Source organism: Rhodnius prolixus, unplaced genomic scaffold, assembly GCF_049639745.1.
Source record: "Rhodnius prolixus isolate KJV_2025 unplaced genomic scaffold, Rpr scaffold_6, whole genome shotgun sequence".
Lineage (NCBI taxonomy): Eukaryota > Metazoa > Arthropoda > Insecta > Hemiptera > Reduviidae > Rhodnius > Rhodnius prolixus.
Window position 1 is genome coordinate 6,395,906 of NW_027411634.1, and position 21,636 is coordinate 6,417,541.

At 31.3% G+C, this 21,636-nt stretch overlaps 1 protein-coding gene across 10 annotated transcripts in view; it reads left to right on the forward strand.

Annotated features, from left to right (window-relative positions):
* Positions 1-21,636, forward strand: part of LOC141460467 (facilitated trehalose transporter Tret1-like) — a 40,711-nt gene that overhangs the window by 7,121 nt on the left and 11,954 nt on the right. For 4 of the 10 annotated variants that reach the window (XM_074140484.1, XM_074140486.1, XM_074140482.1 and 1 more), the window contains exons 7-12: positions 1,066-1,196; positions 10,963-11,114; positions 13,288-13,388; positions 14,877-15,008; positions 16,087-16,222; positions 20,906-21,082. In XM_074140484.1, the coding sequence (XP_073996585.1) occupies positions 14,937-15,008; positions 16,087-16,222; positions 20,906-21,082 (385 nt within the window). In that variant the 5' untranslated portion in view covers positions 1,066-1,196; positions 10,963-11,114; positions 13,288-13,388; positions 14,877-14,936. Of the gene's footprint in view, positions 1-1,065; positions 1,197-4,822; positions 4,957-10,175; positions 10,315-10,962; positions 11,115-13,287; positions 13,389-14,876; positions 15,009-16,083; positions 16,223-16,672; positions 16,734-18,706; positions 18,903-20,905; positions 21,083-21,636 lie in introns of those variants that run through there. The other 6 variants (XM_074140489.1, XM_074140483.1, XM_074140485.1 and 3 more) reach the window with 6 other exon arrangements.

Genomic DNA, 21,636 nt, shown 5'->3' on the forward strand with positions numbered 1-21,636 from the left:
CGTAAATATAGTACTACAGAAAGCCGGCAATGACGCGTACAACTGTTATCTCTTTACTTTTAATCTGACTCGTATAATGGTTGAATGAATACTGTAATTTTTACATTAACATACTATATCATGTTTAAATAATTTTCTTGAGATAGTTTTAACGTGTCTTATTAGATACCGTCGTTTCATTTTCTCCCGTCTCTGCGACACTTTATCTTGCTGTGATCTACATGTGGCCTCCACACTTGAAGTAGCCAAAATAGATCTTTTAGTTCGTGGAGAATGTTGCTTTTATCCATTAACTTTACAATCTACACACACGCAATGTTAAAAAGACAAACGGACAAATAAACTGCTTAACGTTTTTGGTGTTTTAATTGAAAACGTCTGCAACGCTTTTCTTTAGTCAGTGTACTAACATTGGTCGCAATGAATTAGGAGTTGCTATACCGAAATAAAAGATTTAAAAGTTAGTTTTTAAAATCAATACGTTATAATGACTGTAGCTGTCGATGCGCTAATCTGAAATTAATATCAATCTGTACAGCCTGTCTGCAGTTATGGATTGTTAAACTCGGATTTTGTGATCAAAATTCAGACATTTTTAAAAATAAAATTATAAACTTTTTAAGAATTTGATCCTTGTATAAGAAATAAAATAATCGTGACCCTTAGAATATAATTTTGTTTCTTTAATACGTTTTATTTCAGCATAAGTAACGTTTGAATACAAGTGTAAAGATCCGTTTCTAAATTTCAGCTCTTAATTTTTAATCGTTGACGTTTAAATTAGTGATTGTTCACAAGCAAACGTTTATGATTAATTTCATTTTATATTACATGAAAAATCATGTTAACCAGCTTCATAAATCCATCTGTAATGATATGTATTAAGAAAAAGGTAATTGGTTTGTCTATTTAGGTGAAAGATGCCTACCTATTTGAGCAGCATTATCGTTATTTTCAATCTTAGTTTTACACATGAGTTCAATTTTGGTATAAAAATTACGTGGAATTTAACAGATATTTAATTAACTGTAGCAATTTTGTGTAATCTATTTTTTCTTCTTACAGAAGTTTAAGATTTGTTGCTGATTTTCACCAGAGGTCCTCTACTCCATTAAACATTTTTAAAGGCTGGAAGCAGTGTACATAAGAACTTTAAGGAACAATTTAAATTCAAAAAAGAAGAGCAAAAATCTGAGGTAATTTAAATTGTATAGTCTTTCCAAAAACTCGTTAAGATAAAAAATAGACTCTGTAATTTTTGTTTTTCTTTAAACTATTCAGGGTAAATCATGCCAAAAAACTGACGTGATAAAATAATTGATCAGTTATACTTAAATTTTCGAAGGTATTCAATATTCATATGCTCAGATACTTGCTTGACTGCTTTGGTAATGCGAATGCTATCTGGGGTTTGACATTTTTGCGATTAATGATCATTGTTTCTGTAGGAGTTAGTGGACTTCAAACACTTCTTCAGGCAAACGGTGGTATGTCAGTACCCACCTTAACTACACGGGCAGTATTTACAGTGGTAGTATAAGTTAATATATTACTTATAACTATTAAGATTGTAAGTTATATATTATAAATACATACTAAGATAGCGATATGGGCCTGTTAAAAGACGATGGATTTTGTAGGGATTGGTTGTTCCACTAGATATTAATAATCATTGATGCCATTGCGAGACCACAGGATGTCTAAATCTTGGAGGACAGCTGTTTGAAAACGTACTAGATGGCACGGAATATTGATTTCAATGGGTTTGCGTGTTATCCGCTTCAGGTTAGAAACTCAATAAACGGAGATTTAAGTCTTTAATTCCTGGCATAAAATGATGCTTTTAATATTTGAGCATTTATTTATAGTTTGTAAATATTTTTATGTTTGATGTATCGTTTAACTGTCTTAATTTATATGCGTATCCTATTTAGAGAGTAAACGTTCGTTGAGTAGTTCTTTAAATTATAATTGTTTTTCAATATATTCGTTTATACTAGTTTGTGTTCCTAAGGACGAATTTGACGTCTAAGAATTCAAAGTTCCTCTTTAGCTTAGATAGAACCAGGGTTTTGAGCATTTCTGAACGATCTGAGTTTAACACTTAACTAATGCGCTTTGCCTCTACGTAACAGAGCCAGCAGTCTTATAATTAACTAACTAACTAAATGTTTAAAACGAAAATGAACGCCATAGTGAACTAATTTTTAAATTCGTAGTCATTAAAAACAGTTACTGTTTCAGTTGTGGTGGTACAAATAAATTTTCCATTATTTATATCTAATGTGCGTATAGTAGAACTCGCTAAATTGAAGTGTGACCTTAATAATCACGAATTGTTACTCAAAATTAGTTTTAATTTTCGTTAAATGTTGAACTTAAGAAATAGTCCGAGAAATAATTGCTCCTTTGCCAACTTTTCGAAGAGTTTGAAGCTTTTGTTTCTCATTTTTGATGTAATCAATATTACGATTGGATTGTTTCAGTATACATAAGACATCCAAGTCTTTAGAGATATTTTTTTCTCTTTCTTAAATTACCAAATTAGAGATAACACAAATATTTCTATTCTGGTATTTTTGGGTTTTATTTTTTAGATGCGATGAAAGGTTTGGCTTTAGGTACGAGGGTCGTTTGAAAAGTCCGTGCAAAAATAAAAACTACTTAATTTTTGGGGGTAAACCTTTTTTATACACTTCGTCCAACGCTGCTCTAGTTTGTTGATCCCTTCCGAATAATAGGATTTGTCCAAGTCTGAAAAATAGCCATTCGTTTCTGCAATCACCTCCTCGTTTGAATAAAATCTTTTTCCCGCCAGCCATTTCTTCATATTGGGGAACAAATAGTAGCCCGAGGGAGCCAAGTCTGGAGAATAGGGGGGATGTGAAACAAGTTGGAACCCTATTTCCATTAATTTTGCAACCACAACTGCTGAGGTGTGAGCTGGTGCGTTGTCGTGATGGAAAAGGACTTTTTTGTGGGCCAATCGTGGGCGTTTTTCTTGCAGCTCGGTTTTCAAACGGTCCAATAACGATGTCGAATAATATGCACCTGTAATAGTTTTACCCTTTTCCAGATAGTCGATGAGGATTATTCCTTGCGAATCCCAAACATGTTTCTTCCACAGTGACGAAACGACGCTTAAAGTCCTGCGGATTCTTCTGGAACAGCTGCAAACCGTCCTTGCAACACTTCACACGATTTCGTTTTTGGTCAAGCGTGAGCAATCGCGGCACCCATCTTGCGGGGATAGCTTTGTCATGTCCAAATGTTGATGCAAAATATTATGTACCCGTTCATTCGAGATGCCCACAGCACTAGCAATCTCACGCACCTTCACTCTTCTGTCATCCATTACCATCCATGGCTTTTATCAATGATTTCTGGAGTAGTAACCTCAACAGGGCGTCCAGAACGTTCAGCGTCACTTGTGCCCATATGGCCACTCCGAAAATTTTGAAACCACTTATAAACTGTTCTAATCGAAGGTGCAGAGTCACCATAATGTTTATCAAGCTTCTCTTTAGTCTCCTGAGGCGTTTTGCCTTTCATAAAGTAGTGTTTAATCAACACACGAAATTCTTTTTCGTCCATTTTTTGAAAATCACTCGACTTCCTCGATTCAAACGAATGCCAAACACAAAGAAATAGACCGATCTGGCTGAAACTTGGTGTGTGTTCTTCCAAGAGATGCTACTAACTAAACATAACCTCGATACGCGCCAGTAGTGCTATCTCTCTGACTTTGCACGGACTTTTCAAACGACCCTCGTACGTTTCATTATAATATCGCCTCCATCATCTGCAAATTGTGAGGCAACTGAACATTTGAAGAATATTTGGCACAAAGAACTACGGAAATAAAGATGAGAAAATAGTTACAAAACTTTCTCGAGAGATTTACCACTAAATAATTTATTTCACAAATTCCTACTTTGTAGTCTTTGTAGTAATCTGCGTAATAGACACCATTGTCCATCATCGGTAGAGAGCGGTTAGTAGCTCCTAGAAAGAAAGGGTAGTATTAAGCTGGGGATTCCAACTCGGGACCTATGCTACCATTGAGCTGCCAGATAGGAAACGATAAAAACATGAATCACATGAAACCTATATAAAATGTAAAAGAGAACGCGAATTTGAAAGAGTCTTGTTTGTGCACAGATGAAGCAGGAAATCTCTGTGCAAAATCCATTTAAGTTTGTGTAAAAGACTTGCGGCTCAAGGTGAACAACTTCTTCATAATGTTTTCTAAAAATCCGTAGATGAAATTATATTTACTGTTTTATTATATATGCAAGCTGGCATAATTATCTTTAGTTTTGTGTATATATTTTTTTATCCATTTATTCGTTACAGCAAATAAGTTTTACATATTTTAAGTTTAAATCAACTTTTAATGGAATATTTTTATGTTCTTTTAAATTGTCTCACTGTTAAGATAATTCTTAACTCACAAGATGAAGTAGATATCTTATTATTGCTAGCTCTTCTGTTTTTAGCCGTAAGATGAGTTAGCTTTTTAAAGCCTCGCAAAACTCGTCTTTTGCTTTGAAGAGTAAAAATCGTTTCTCAAACCCCAACTTACCTATCATTTTTATTATTATTAGTTAAATTTTAATTACCCTATTTGTGTTTTTTTGTTTGTGTGAAGCTTTTCAATTAAGGACCTAAAGTTTCTCTTATGAGAAGTAAACATAACGTACGCCTTTTAATTAATAAAGAACTTTAAATAAAAATAATAACCCTTTTACAACTGTTCTACCGGTTAGTTTTAATAAAAATTTAAAAAAAGTGGGGGTAGAATGGAGTATATATAACAGTAGGATGACGTCGGCTGCAGGTAGTCACACTTAAACAGTGAAGTGTTCAACAAGTCGGTTCGATTTGGTTATTATTTGTTATCTCAGAAATTCAGTAAATTCTTTTTTTCTAAGTTGTCTTAATTTCAATCTCAAGGTAAGCTCCTCTATACTATCAAAAAAATTGATCGTGTAGTTCTTTCATTTAAGTTTAATATTGTTGAATATTAATTTCTAGCGGATGAATTCTATAGTTTGATGAAATTAGGGACCTTTTCAATTTAGGCTTTTGAATCTTTGAAATTCTGCACGTCTTTACACCACTTTATACGTCTTAAAATCGAACATTTCCGCTTGATCTTGGTTTTATCCGCAGATGGAGAAAAACAAATCACTGCGAAACACTCTATGGTACTTGTACGGCTTTTTACTTTCTCTTAAAGAGAGAAAAATTTATCTGCAGAATTTTTGGATTTTGAGGCCTTCTAAGAAACAAAAAAATTTATTATCTGAATTCTTCAACCAGAACTTCTACTTTACTAAATGAAGTTATCGAGTTTTTGAGATTTTTCGAAAATGGCTCCAAGGATTGTCTGTTGGCATTATTTCAAAAAGGCATTGGGCATTTGCTAACCTATAGAAAACCTACAATCTCCCCTAACTCTCGCAAAAGCTCTAACTAAATCCGTCAAAGATAGGTTTTCAAACATGTCCTATTGTTTAAACTAAGATGCTCATTCAGAATTGAACATAGCGCGGGCATTCTCGCTTTGATGTCTACTGAAATTGCCTTAGATGCTTCAATGTTACAATGTTGTGCTTGCTTAATCATATGAATTTTTTGAGCCCTCTTCATTTTGGAAAACAAAAAATTCTTGGGAAATTGTCTGATTGAATTTAAATTTTTTAAAGGCCTGTCAACATCTGTGATCATTGGCGTCCAGAGCTGTGTTCATTATTTCCGGGAAAGGGTTCTTTCGTTACAGACAACACTGTATGCTGTGAGCTATAAACAAGCACCTAGGAAGAGAAAATCTATGGCCAGCAGCTGAATTAGAACCTGGGGTATCCACGTCAGAAGCTATTACATGCTAACACAGAGCTAATTGCTTCCCTCGTAGAGAATTATTGTTGCCAAATTGTTCCTTCGGAAATAGACAAACTACTTCTGGGTTTCTTCTTTCCATGACATATTGGTCGAGTAAGCCTCGGCGACTGAGGATCTCTTGTTATTGTCCTAGAGAATATCCCCAGAATGAAATTCAGGAATTTCATACCTGCCAGCTAAAAAATCTTACCATTTTAGAAAGGAAATAACTAGTTGTCATCTATTCGTCTACAACTTCAATAATATCCTGCAAAAATAACGGGCGTACTATAAGATCGGTAGGAATTTTTGCTAGTTCCAACAGTTAAAAAGTTAATCATATTAGTTTTGGCATATTTTTGAGAGTAATGTGTGAATTAAGCTAATTTTTATTACCCTAATAAGTTTAAGTGAGAGATAAGGATTCTGCGATTGTGTTAATACCTATTCCATGCATTGTGAAGACAGAAAATACCTGTAATCCTCGCGTAATATAACTCATTATTCTTGTAAACATTTTAAAAATCTTGTGCCTGTTGGACAAAATTCCCAATTTACATTGTTTAATACACTAAGTGAAGGCAATTTGATCGAGTGGTTTCGAACCAAATATTTTTTAATATTTTGATTTATTAAACAGATGTAAGAGTTGCGTGAATAATAATAAACATCTTATCATTCTTCATTCTTATCATCGTCTCCTATTTAGCTTTAGGCATAATGTTTTTTAATTATAATCTTTATTGACTCTTTGCTTCTAGGAGGTTCTTTATTTACCTTTATTATTAAAGAAGCTATAGGCATCAGCCATTAAATAACTTAAGGCAGTGTAGATAATTAGCTTCTTTTTATCTCTTCCTTTTTTTAATATAAATGCTTATTTCTTTATGTATGTAATTCTTAGTGGTTTATGTCTGTCGACAAAATATGAACCTTTTCCACTTATATCTTAGTAACTATATTAAGGATTCAAATTAACAAGGAATCGGTCCAGAAACAAAAACAACAACTCGTCTTTTTGCCAACGTTCCGAAAAAATATAGTTACAGTTTTCTGTAACTCAACCAACCCACATAGCCCCCCTTCCCTGAAAAAGGCAATATATTTGTCGAAACGTTGGCGAAAAAACGAGTACTTGTTATTGTTTCTGGACCGATCTCTCGCTAATTTGAATCTTTTATATAATATTTTTACGGTCACTAAAAACTAGTATAAATTCATATGTTAATAATATTCTTTTCTAGGTTCTGATTTTTGTTCACATTTTCATTTAGAGCAATGCTGATCAATGCAAATCTTAAATCTTTTAGAGGATAAGTTCTCAGTTGTAAGTTCGTTCGCGTCTGAAACCACATTGATAATCCCCCGACTTCTTTTTCCATCCAAACAACTTGTTCAAGAAGATTCATCAGCAAGAAAAGAACCGAACTGATGAAAGAAAACGACAAGGCCAGTTTTAAAGGACAACCCTTATTTCTGGCAACATCAATCATACTTATTTCTTATTTATATAGTTCCGCTGACTTTTTCTGGCAGAAATCTCTTGTCAAAAACATCATTGTACATCATCAGACTTCAAACTGCAGAAACTTTTAGAAAGAAATAAGCTACAGGCAGCTATTGCTTCAGGAGCTTTTGTTCTCAGATAAGTGCATTACCATCGCCTATCCAATCCCTAAGAATGGTTACTAAATGTTCAGTTGCCTTCAGTATTAAAAAGATTAAGTATCCTAGAAACATTATACCCTTACAGTAATAGTTTCAAGCTCTGATAAATTTTAAAACGTAATATTTGAATAAGTTCTAATACTGTCTATTCACTGCATCCAAATTTTGGTAATAATTCTATGCAAAATTTGCGATTGAGAAATGTAAATTTTATTTAGAAACGATGATTCCAACTGTTTATTTATTCATTTTTTGCCTGTGCTTTATATTCAGTTGAATTCAAGGCAATATTTAAATTTTAAATTAAAATTTTATTTATAGCAGTTTTTTATGTTTATTTTTCTTTCTCCGCTCTTTAAATATCAAAATTATTTAAATGATGTATAAGTTGATATAATGACTTATGGGGTAATCATGGGTTTAAATGATGGATCAATGATTTTCTAGAGAATCCTCGCAAAAATGATTTTGCATCGAGATTTCGGGCTTTAGTTAAGAAATAAAACATATCACTCGACTGCAGACAATAATGGCAACAACGTTTTATAAGTATTAGATTTTAATCAAGTCATTGTTCGGAACCGATGCTAAAAACTCATTCACCCATTCCGGGAGTTATACATTATTGAAATATTCGTTTTAATTTAAATTAGGTATACTTCAATGTGATAAACTGATTGTTCATTTATTTAAGTGTCATGGGATGAACTGAAAAGAGTTTTATTTGAATGTGAAATCTGTTTGATTCCTTATATACAATAAAACTGAACTAATAATTTAGCCTGTCATTATGCTAAAAGTGTGCGTGAGTTCGCACCATATTTTGCGAATCATCTAAGTAATTTTAATTATTTTTATGATTGAATTACTTTTCTTTTCTTTTTTCCCAATAGGAATTTGAAGCGACTCGTTCCTCCGCCGTATTCGTTTCAGTGGACCGATTAAGTTCAAATATTATTCCACCGTAGTATTTTTTTTTTTTTTTTTTTTTTTTTTTTTTTTTTTTTTTTTTGCGCATCAACAGCTGAGGTTATTAGCGCCCGGAGCTTTTTCCAGTGCACTGCCGGCCTCCGGACAGTGTTCTCTCGTTACACTGTCCGGAGGCCGGCAGTATTAACTTAGTTTTTGCACGTAGACTTCTAAGCTTCTTCAGTCAGGCCGTTACGCTACCTAGTGAGTATCACAATTAATTCTTAACCTTTCTGGTCAACCTTCTACCTGATAGCTAACCTAGCTTGGCAAATTGTGAAAAAATACTCCTTATTTTGGAGGGGATCAAGGGAAACTCATTTTACAAATGATTTATTTTTCAATAACCACATTCGAATGGTATCTGATAGTCATGGAATTCTGTTAGAAGAGCGATCACCGATTAAAAGTCATTAAGAATAGTATTGCGCCTTTAATGAAAGCAGTAGTTACAGGTTAGCATACTGGACTCCCACGCGGAGGTCCCGGGTTCGAATCCAGCAGCTGACCCTTAGATTTTCTCTTCCTAGGAGCTTCTTACAGCTCACTGTCCGGTGATGGACAGTGTTGTCTGTAACTAGAGAACACTGTCCGGAGGCCGGCAGTGCACTGGAAAAAGCTCCGGGCGCTAATAACCTCAGCTGTTGATGCGCCAAAAAAAAAAGAAAAAAAAAAGTAGTTACAGTTTTATTTAATGCAATTAAAGAGCCACTTATTATTATTGTATTCAAAGTGGTTATGACAGTACATAAAAATTATAACTGTTTCACACACTGAATGTATTATATTGATTGGAAGTGTCCCATCAATTCGCTCATGATTAAAAAAAGAAAATCATAAATAATATCAAAACTTGAATTGTTTAAGGAGTAGTCTTAGTATTTCAAGCATCTAGGAGCGCTCAAAATTGATTTTAAATTTTTTGATTTTAGGTCCCTTCTTTGGATGTAACAAAAGTTAACGGGCAAAGTTAGTCCATAAAATTCAAAATTTGGAATTGTCATTCGATTTTTTGATAACTACTGCGACAAACCTGTTTCTACAATAATTTCTATCCTTTTCTGGGAGGTAATTCAAAAGTAATTCCATTTTATTCCTTATGAGTGATCCGATTCCTTCAAGTCAAGAAAAATAAGACGTTGACCTTTAATTTATATAATTTTTCACTATCACTTTCTTAAATTCCAAAAATCGTTGCTCTTCGGATATTTACTGGCAATACTTTTTTAGTGCATTATGGTAAACATGATGAAAACAAGCTTACTTATTTATTCGTCGGTTGAACTTACTAAAAACAAATGTTTTGTTTGCATTGATTAAAAATATCGTAAATTAGCCTTGCAGAATCTGTCGTTTCTCAGATATACGTATGAGATGAATTTTTAAAAAACATAATTATCCGCTCGTATACACCATCTTTATCACCTTAGTTACCTAACACAAACAATTGTAAACTGATATTTCTGTCAGTTAAATCATCTGAATTTTACACTTCCTCTCATTTATTTATTTTATTTAAAGTTAATATATAATCTAACATGTTCAACTAGATCGTATTTAATATAATTTAAATTATTGTTTATTATGCGTTTTTCTAATAAATAAATAAGTCAACTCTAAATTTATAAAGTACTTTCTTTATTTTTATATAGTCGATCAATTATGGCCCCAAATACTGAATACATCAACTCTGTATCATTCGAAAAGCTGAGGGCTATGTTGAAAGACAGCTCATCCGATTACGTTCGGTTCTAAAATGCTTGCACAAAATTTCGGGTTGAGTTTGCAAAGGTAATAAAATAAATATAAATAAAGCTTTTTCTAAGGAGAATTATCTAGTTCATCTGTACTGAAAAATAATTATTGTTAATTAAATAGTGATGAAAATGTGTTTTTCTGTTCTCTTAATAAGTAATGCGTAAAAAAAAAAAAATTAAATAATAGAGAACATGCAACGTTCTCTTATATTCAATTACTACATGTTTTACTGAAGTTTTCTCAGCTATGTGGGTGTTTGGTATAGAATGTGCCTTTGGTCGTTCATTAAGGGGGAATAATAAAATGTGGCCTTCAGAATTATCACAATTGTGTTTCAATCTAGTAAATAAAGTAAACAATTTAAAAAAAAAATTGCCTTTTTTTTCAACTCGGTGTTTTGTTACGAAAGTGCCTTTGAAGTCCAAGTTATAGTTTATTTGGTTGTTAATTAAGGGGGGAAAAAATTACTAATGGCCTTCACCATTATCACAAATAAATATCCCGGAATTTAAAACTTATGCAGATTACGGTGACTAGCTATGGTCACTCATGTAATTGAATGTTGGTCACAATTAAATATTATAACTCGCAAATTCTTGCTTTCCATTTTTATTAATTATAATTATTTATTTACGTATTTAATTGAAAATATTTTAAATTTCGTTTGATTTCTCGTTACAGATGAAATTTTGCATTAGATTAAAGGAGATTCTTCTATTCAGTTTCCAAGATTTTTTGCTCCCAAAAGGAGTCTGACAGAAAAATAAGCCAAGATTAAAAAAGTAACAAAGAGATATTAAGGAGAAATTGAAAAATATTTCAACGTTTTGAAGGTTATTTCCTTTTGTGGGGAAAAAGTAATAATTTATGTTGTAATTGAACAGTTTGCATTGTTCAAGGATATTTAGTAGGATTCATTCTTTATTTGTTTCTGAATGAGTGGTAAAAGTTTCATTTTATAAGCTGATTGTTAAATAGTATTAGTACAACTGTGTTTATCGTTAAGATAGGCAATTTTTATTTAAACAGTTGTTATATTCGTTATAAATATTAGTAATGCCTACATTTTCCAGACGGGCTTTACTTCAAACTATTAAAAGTAGGTGTCATGGACGGAGACGACTAGCAAATATAAATAACTATTAAATTCTTTTATTAACCATTAAATAAAATCCGGGAATCGAACCCAGAACACAATACATTATAGCTTTACAGGCCTGCCTCGCCTCTAACCGCTAGGCTATCGTGGCGCCTGGTGTAGTATGCTAACTATGGGTCAGTTGTGTGTCAAGATAAGACAATAGTTGAACATCCTGTGCTCTTTTAGTCTTAATTACCAAATACGTACCAGTGATGGGCGTAGATTGACGTAGTATTTCCCTTCTGACAGTTGTATCGTCTTTCATGTTCACAAAATGTTAAATTTTTACTTAAATTTAAAACGAAATTGGGCTTAACAAACTTTCAAACTTTTTAGAATAAAAATAACAAAAGAGGAAGCACATGAGCTGCTTATGATTTTCAAGTATTGATGGACTTAAGATACCTTGTAGCATGCATCTGACTCTGGATACTTTAACAGGGATTAGAACAATTTTTTTTTGGAACGTTTCAAATAAAAGTGATAAGCATTTTTATATGTTTAGAACAAAATGCAATGAACTTTTCAATATTTCAAAAGTATTCTTTTAAGATCGTTTGACCTCATAAAATAATGAAGTTCAAAAAGTATAATCAGACGTTTAATGGAAAATAACTGGCATATTTATAACATGTTTAATTATATTCCGTTTTATGTTCTAAAAGACAATAAAGAATGTTTACCTTATGTTTGAATAAAGTTATTTATTGAGCTTTATGTTAACTATTTCTGATTTCTATTAATTTATTGGTAATATAAATATTTATTTTGTTTTTCGTTTTTTGTATTGTTGGCTGTTGACTTGAAAAATCGTTGATCTTATTAGCAGAGATGAGTGTCTTCCTCTCTTACTTTGAATCTGTTTCTTTATTTATTAGTTTCTCTATATGAGGTTGAGTTAATTTCCCCAAAAAGTCGATTAATTAACAATTTTCTGAATTTCTAACTGGATTCGGATTTTCACCCATCATAAGAGATTAATTGATTCGTCAGTTTGGTTTAGTCAATTTTACTTGCAAAAAAAAAAAAGTCCACCAACTGGTATTTTTACACTGTGAAGAGGATTTCTAAACAACCTACAAAAAGGCTTAGATTTTGGTTATTTTAGGGAGTGGCTGTTAGCTAAAAGCTGCTACCACCTAATAAATCTACATATGTGACACCTTAGAGTTTATGGATAGAACGTTTGCCGACTGTCGAGTATTTTTTTATTTACCTTTTAAAATAATTTTTAGACGAACAAATGACAGATTTATGCAAGAAGTTATAAAGGCCTTGGTACAGACTAACTTTTAACAGCTGTTGTATCCTTGTCGGAACATCTGATCGCCTAGATTCCCCAGACATCAGAAGTATGCATTCCCAGACGAGAATGCTCTGCTAGTCCCTGCTCCCATTTCGTTAACCAACCGCATTCAGATTCATTTTGACAATATGACTGGATGTATAAGAGGTAGTAATTCACTAAATTAATAAAATAATTTTGCTCAAGATTTGGTGCAATTAATTTTTACACTAATTGGGTATAATTAACTTAATGCCGGAGTATTTAGAAAAGTAGAATTTAATTGTAAGATGTACATTAATGTGTAATATTTCACAAATGCTTTCCTTCAATATTACTTAAGCATTATAAGCGTTTAGTTTCTTTGACTGGACAATTCGATTAGGATTGTAAACATTTAATGTATTATGTCGTACATTTACATGCGAGCTATTTTTAGTTACAAGGCTAATAGTTGCGGTACGTTTGGTATAATTTTTTTTACTAAGTCCTTTCTTAACTTCTTATTTATTTTTACCCATTTTTTTTTGTTTTCTTTTAGGTAATGTATTGATTATATTTTTTATATTTTATGTTATAGATTATTACTAAGTTTCAAAAAGAAAAAATCATTCTTTAAAGAGGCAGTCCCGGCTGAAAGAAGTTTATCGTTTAATAATTATCGTCAATAACTGGAGAGAGGTATGCGAAGTATATACATAGATGGAGTTTTTTTTTATAATTTTTGAACTTGTTTGTTCACATGCAAAAACGATATTCTAAAAACTACTTTTTAGAATCTCAAAATATGAATTTCGGGTGAATCTGGGTTAAGAAAACCTTATATAATACATATGTATGATCCAATACTCCCTCTTACTTTAGGATAAGAGAAGATAAAAACAGGGAAAAAGATAACCCTTGACCGGACATACATGTATGTATTTGAATTTTTCCTGTCCGGCAAGCCGGGTTTTCTCTAGTAATTCTTCTATTATGTGTTAGTTCTATGAGGTAATAATTTTATGAAGTAATTTTCTACTTTATTCTGAAGGTATTTCTTCTGGCAACTCACTGAGTGGTTCTTTTAACACTTAGTCAAAATCTAATATCGTTTATGTCGTACTGTATTGCTGACACTACCATGTTTTCAGTAGTGGGCTAATTTTAGACGACTAGTTACCTTAGAAACAAAAGTGTTATTACTGAACTGGAAGTTAACTTTGAATAACTCTCTTGAGATGCGATATATTGATTTTTATCCCTAAATTGCTCTGAGTTCATATTTGTAATGTCTTTTATTGCAAAACAAGGCTCTTTTGTATTAATTAGAAATTGTAAACATAATTAAGCCTCTTAAACCAAAGGACTTGCCCAATAATACTGTAGGACCTTCGCTAAAGGCAGTTAAAACAAGCATAATAAATGTTTCATTAAGTTTTTTGAATCGAGTTTGTGGATTATAGATAAAAATCATTCATGATTTCGCTGATAAATTATTTAAAATCTTAAGTGAAAACTAAAATCATCCTGTATTTTCATGCCTTCGAGTAATATCTTTTTAAGATCCCAATATTAGTTATGTACGTTACTCTTCTCTTTAACGCTAATAAACAAGACTAGACGAAAGTTAGAAAAAAATTCAACCTTACGCGTGGCCATACAAGAAATTAAGTGTTCATATCCTTTTCTCATAATTCACACAAATTGATAAAACGTGTTTAATAAACAAATGACTACTAGTAGAAAGTTTATTTCAATCGTCTTGACACAATATTTATGTAACAATTTTGTATACAGGCTTTGTAAATAAGTCCAAAGAGGCATTTTGATTTCAGTAAATTTTTCAATATTTTTAATACACTGTTAAAATTATACAATTTTGACTAATGATCTAATAAACAAATACAAAAATAGGTAGATAAATGTGTAAAGCTTAATTTACTAGCATCTATATTTATTTTTCAAGAGGTCCACAATTACCGAACACAGAAAATCAATATGTATCTATAACATACTATACTCCCTTCCACTAGAATTCGCAGAGTACAGGTTTACAAAGTTTGCAACCTCCCTGCAAGAATAGGTCACTTCTAACGGCATTAAGCGTACAATAAATCTTTGAAACTGTGATAGAAGCAGCCTAGTTATTGTATTAAATAGTTAATAGATTTTATTTTTTTAATTTAGGTTTTTACTGAACTGATTTCATACATAAAATAAGCAAAGAAGAGAAAGCAACTAGCTGAAATGGATGTTGAAAACGGTGTGAAACAACCTAACAGGTCTCCGCCCTTGAAATTAAGGAATATTCTGGCCCAGGTAACCATTTCAACTATTTAATCTCATGACGGTTATTTATATCTTTACACTACATTACTATACTACTTCTCTATGTTCAAATTTAATGAATAGCCTTAGATAAACTAATTGACGTTTTTTTATTAATACTCTACGAAATTACAGTGTAAACAGTCTTTCTGAGTCTTAAATAAAATAAATTTACCGATTTAAGAAAAATATGTGTTACCATCAAATTTTGTTATTTAAACGGAAGTACTATTTCTGGGCATTCTGTTTCCGGATATTTTTTTTTTATGAATAACACCTTTTTTATTAAGTTTAAATCATTTAAAGTCAAAAGAGAAAAGTCGAAGATAGTTCAAATTTGATTAAAAATATTAAGAACTACATTTATCAGAAAATTTAAAGGGCGTTGAAATTTTAGAGTTTTACGTTTTAAATGCATTTAATGCGTCTCATTTGTACCAATCAAATGAAGAGAAGAAGCACACATTCAAAGACAGGTAGCTGTTTTTGTTCGCAATGACTGTTATATTAAATGGCAAATTTTTTGGGCTAGCAGCCTCAGACTTACTTTTTTGGAGAAGCATTTAAAGAAAAGTTACATTTTATACGTGAAGTTAATCAATTTTCGATAAAAATAAGAAAATCGGCTACGACAAAATTTGTTAGGCATTAGTATCTAAACGAAATATTTCATGTTAGAACTTCCTTTGATTTTTGCCTTTTAAATATTTTGATTCCAAACTGGTCTTTACAAATATTTTTTAACTTAATGACCGCATAAGGTTGCACAGTTGCATATTACAGTCGGCTTTTATTGTTGTTGGTTTTTTGGTTACACTCTTTAATCACAGTACTCGATCACACTGTGAACTTGGAAATAATTGTGCTCAGTGATTAATTAGATTATATTCGACTTTCTGAAAAATTCTTGCCTATTCTCCGGAAAAGACGATTAATTTTTTTTTTCATTTCCGCAATGAATTTTATTTCTACCTCCTTCTCAATAAAGTTAGTTCACGTAACAGTGTTGTATTTTTTGTTTCAAATTATCTTTTTATACCTAATTTTTTTTTTCTTCTTCTTTGCTCAGATAGTTGCTAGTTCTTCCAAATACCTTATTATGTTGGACATTGGTATGGGTATAAGTTATCCAACAATAGCAATCCCACCATTGCTTCACGATGGACATGGATTTAAAATGTCGACTAGTGAAGCCACATGGTTTGGTAAGTAGAACGATTATTAAATTATAAGGTGAAAGATATTAAAAAACCAAAACACAAGTTTTTGCTGGAATATTTGCCAATGCTCAGGGTCCAAATACAGCCTGGTTTTTAGAAATAAAGATTATAGGCTAAATTTATTTTTGGGGAATTTTATGTACAAAAATTTGTTTCTTCCTTTTTCCTTTTAAATTTTTTTAAAGAGTACTTTTAAGCCCTATTCTTGATAGTGACGCCCCTAGCTCTTTTTATAATTATATGTTTTTGTTTTGTTTTGTTTTTAACTTTAAGTTAAATTATTAGAAAATTCCTAAATGGGTTGTAGTTTTTCAAAAAATAAAATGAGGACCTTGAGCGATTTTATTTATTTTTTCTTTCTGCCTTTCAAGAAAGAAAGAAAAAAAACAAATTAACAAAAAGTACAATATGATGCTAGCTAATTGAATGTTACAGAAAAACTGAAAATTTGCATCAGAAAAGGATGTAGCACTGCTTTTAGATTTCCTTGAGTGTGGTAAAATAAAACTAAATATCAATTATCTATTTCTTTTCACTCTTTATATAAATTATTGCTTTATTAACAAATTATTTAACTAGATTTTAAGAATAAAAAAATCAACAACTTTATGTTCTATTAATATTTACTGACATTCACATTGAATTAATTATAAATTTATGTTTTTTCCTTTTGAAACACTTAATACTCATGAAATGGTATTTTTGAAAGTCCAATAAAATGCATTTTTGTTACTGCCCGAATTTAAAATAAAAATAAAAGTTATGCTTCGTTTCAGCTTCAGTTCACAGAGCGCAGTTTTTTTTGACATTTACTACCTACAAATTTTGATTTTAAAATACTAGTAAATTAAAAAAAAATTAAATAATAAATAAAAAATATTAAATTAAAATTTCTATTTATTAATTAACAATATATATATATACTGTTAATATTTTTATTGTTAGCGTGCTGTTATAATATATTATACATATTTTTTTGTTTCTTTATAGGCTCTCAGTATTCGGCCCTTGGTGTAAATAAGTTTATTGCATGCGCTTTTGCTTACCAGAGCAATAAAGAAGTAATAACCCCAGTTTTAGTTGCATATCAAATAAAAAGTTGATGAGAGATAAATAAGAGTTACACTGGATGGCTCGTGATAACCATACAGAGACTGTCGAGTTATTTTATCAAACATTTTACTGGTCAACTCACTCCTCTTAAAGAAATGCCTGTCCCTTAACCAAATAAAATGTGATTTGTTTAAAAAAGTTCTAAGGGCATTTGAACTCACGGCTCATTGTGCCTAGTTCTCGTTAGTAACAGTTAGATGCTCCTTTTTTAAGCTTCAAACTTCACGAGTTATCTCCCTTCATCCATTTGTTGATAATCTACTTTAGTGTTAGTTCAATCGCAGTTTTGTGTATGCTTCGTTCGTCCTCGGTGAATTCTCAACTCATACAGTCTCGCCGAGGGAGCTTTGTTGTGTGAAATTCTGTATTTCACTTGGTTAAAAAGCAACAAAAACTTTTCAACTATTGAGAATGTTTAATGTTGGTAGGAAGGGATAAGTCGGAGAATGTATTTTGAATGGTTTTCGAGCATAAAAAGTGGCTGAATGACCAAAACTGTTGATCAACAGGCCCATTAGCCTGTGGTTCGTCACCATAATAACGTATCAGCTAGTTTGATCTCGTGCGACCTTTTGTTGTCTTTTATAAGGAGAATTATTTTTTCATTAATCAAAGAAATTAGTTACACTATACTCCATTTCTATTTCGTTAAATTTGTTGTCGCGTTTGTGGCATTATAATCTTTCATAAAGTAACCAAAACTGCCTATTTTTTCGATTTAATTCTGCAGTGTAACTCTAAAATGTCAAAAAGAAAAAAAAGTAGTAAATTTTGTAAAAAGACTGCAGCTCCTAACTGTACGAGCCGTCCAATTGTGAAATTAGTGTTAGTTAATTTTGCGGTGGAGCAAAAAACATGCATGATGTACGTTGCCTCAGTTTATTTACAGCTCACTTATCTCTTTTTCCACATTAAAGTCACATTGCAAAATCAGTCATTTTGTTTTATTTATTTATTTTTAAGGCAATGCGAAAGGAATCATCCTCATTGTATGGAATGCGCTTGGGTTATAGAATATTTCTAATTCATTTTAGGGTATTATGTATTTAAAATAAATAAGTTCCAAGGTTAGCCATACAATTATTTTTTTTAAAGCAAAATTTTACTAAATTCTTTATATTTTTTTGCGTGATATTTACTTGTGAAACTACAAAAAAGAAAATCAAAAACGCAAAATTGGTAGAATTTATTTTTTTAAAAATGGATAAATGCATCAAAAGATGTATTTAGTTTTCATTTCTTCATTTTTTCCTTATTGTAATGTTTTCTTCTAATGATAATCAATTATTTTAAGGGCCAGTTAGCAATTTTAACTGGCCATTTTCTTGTCAATTTAATTTTTGTGATGTGTTGTAGCTCTAAATGATCTCCAGAGTAAGTAATTTGGGCGTGGACCAAATGAGCTCGTCTAACACACTCAGACAAGCCCGAGTGTAGAAAATCAAATTATGTATTTCACTTGCGAGACCGTTCGTGTGTTATAGCTATCTTTCTTCTCTAACTCTATCCGTTGCCGGAGAAAATGAGTTCCGTTTAAAAAAAAAAATTGAAGGTGTCGTGGAAAGTTTATAAAACATATTCGTTCAATTAAAAAATATCAATAAACTGAAAACATAAATAAGTCTCATTTATTTGAAGATAATTTTTCGTAGTTTTAATTCAAGTTATTTATCTATTTATGTTTCTGGAGTTTTCCAGAAATATTTTGAATTTTTTGCTGATACTGGCTCCGAAAATTTTCGTAATTTAAAAATTTGAATAATCATAATAATTTTTTAAGATATGCCAATTAAATGTTTAAATACGTTTTGAGACTTATTTAGTGCAGTTTGTTAGTATCCAAATTTCATTGAGGACAATAATAATTCTCATAAGATGATTTTTTTAAGATAAAAATATATTGATTTGTATTGATCAGGTATTTTATTAAAACAAATAATAATAATTTCAATTGTCCTCTGTGAATGGGATTAAAATAATAATAATATTAACTTTATTCCGAGGGAAGTTATTTTAAAGGGAATCTAATTAAAGTTGATCACTTTTAAATATAAAGCATAGTCAGTCATGTTTACCAAATATTATTTATTTCATATTGATATGAATAAAGAATAAGAACTGAAGCTGCTTATAATTTTTTATATTACAAAACAAAGCGAAATTGAATATTTTTAAATGCATTACGAATTATTATTGTTTCTAAACTTTTATTCATATCAATTTTTGGCACACCTATCTCAAATTTAGGAATACAATCTGAATGATAAGTATTAAAATCAGATTTTTAGTAATGTTAGCGGTAGAAATAGTCGAATGTGTTAGAGGGAGATTACACTTTAAAAAAAAAAAAGAAGTATTATTTAAGAAATTAATAATCGTTGTCTTAATTTTTACTGTGCTCGGGTGCAAATCTTTCTCTTGGCTACTTCATACTCTTTTATGACCATCCATTTACAAAGGTGGAATGGAAATCTGAACAAAGAAACTGCTACATAATTGCTCTGCCCAAATCCGAGAAATCGTTCTGTTCCGATAGTTCAGATCGTCTAGGACTGCTTTACAGACTATTTTGGACTGTTAATATTGCATGCTGTGGTAAACAGAATTGTAAGTCAGTCCATTAGGGAGTTTCAGCTCCTGATCCAGGTTAACCAAGAAATAGTTTCGTGTTTAAAGTTAACCTCGCATTTGAGAATTGATCTCTTCTTTAGATTCCCTTCCATACTCCAGCTCATATTCTATGTCCTACACAACTTCGTCAAATGAAGTGCTTGACTGTGAGCCCCGGCAGCTTAAACCACCTTTGTCCAACCTGCTTCGGTCCACTTGGACGTAAGCTTTTCCAGTTTCGCGTTAAGCCCTACCTAGAGAATTACACGTTTAGGTAAATGGGAAAGTCACCAAGGAGAAGAATTGATTAATGTTTTGCCATTGGTTTTATCCGACGCAGCACACATGTTTATACATCCGTACATATATTCTCTTTAACGAATTTAAACTTTTAAGCGTCTTACTAATTCTTTTTAAAAGAAATGTTAGCCGAAATTTGGGTCCCGTAACTCGGTATTGATTTAAAAAAAAAATGAGAAAGTTTATTAAACTTGATATTTGAAATCACCAAGAGTTTTTCTTCTTCTTCTTGCACCCGAATGAACATTTTAAATTTGTAGAAGTTAGATACATTAAATAAGTGAATGAGTCATTGAATGTTTATAATAATTAAAAAGAAATAATATTTAACTACTGAAATTAATGCATTTTTATTAGCCTGGGATTATTATTGTGCACCACAGCTTTTTGCTTTCAAACTTAATATTTTTTCACCTAAAAGTTCTCTTATATTTATGATGGTGGTTGAAAACTTGCTGAAAATTGTGTTTTATGTAGGTGACAGACTTTTTTTTTTTCGTGTAATGTCCCTCTTATAGGAATTTTTATTGTTTCTGGGATCGGTATATATATATTTTTTTAATTTCTAGTTATAAATGAAGGTGAAGGGATATAATTTAATGTAAAAAAAATTATTTTTATTTCTTTTGTATCTATTATTTTCAGCTAGTTTGGTTTTTATTTGGCAACCAGTTGGTAGTCTTGCTTCAGTACCATTAAGTGGACTTGGTCGTAAACGTTCTATGTTCTATCTACAAATACCCTTGCTCATAGGATGGATATTGCCGTATTTTGCAAGTTCTGCATGGGAACTGTATATTGCCAGTTCAGTTCTAGGTTTAGGTAAGCACAAAAATTAAAAACACAAGATTAAGTTAAGAAAAAATTAAACAAACGATGTTCGAAACTATCTGTGTTATTACACTACTTCAGAGTTTGACCAATCAAAGATTACTAGATTTTTAAAGCATCTTGGAAAGCACTTGATTACAATTCAGAACTTGCACTTTAAGTGAAAAAGAATATTCATTCTTGCGGATAGAGGTAAATGGTATAAGGAAGAATTACTTAATAGGATATATTTTTAATAGAACCTGTGGGCAGATCTTGAAGCCCAAATGGTTGGTGGCTAACAAGGTTATTGGAGTGGCTCTGTGTAAAGATAGATGACCTTGGTTGCATGGTTTTTAGTTGTATTGTCATGCTAAAAATTCACAAGAATAATTGTAATGCTTTCGCATTCTATTTTTATTTTTTACTTAATTCTATGATTCTGTGATTACTATGTATAGACTTTTCATCTCTTAATTAGACTCCCAAATGCTTTGTTAATTTTTCTTTCTTTTTTTTTCTTAAATATATCCTGTCATTGATTGTACTCTCAAATATTTCCCATT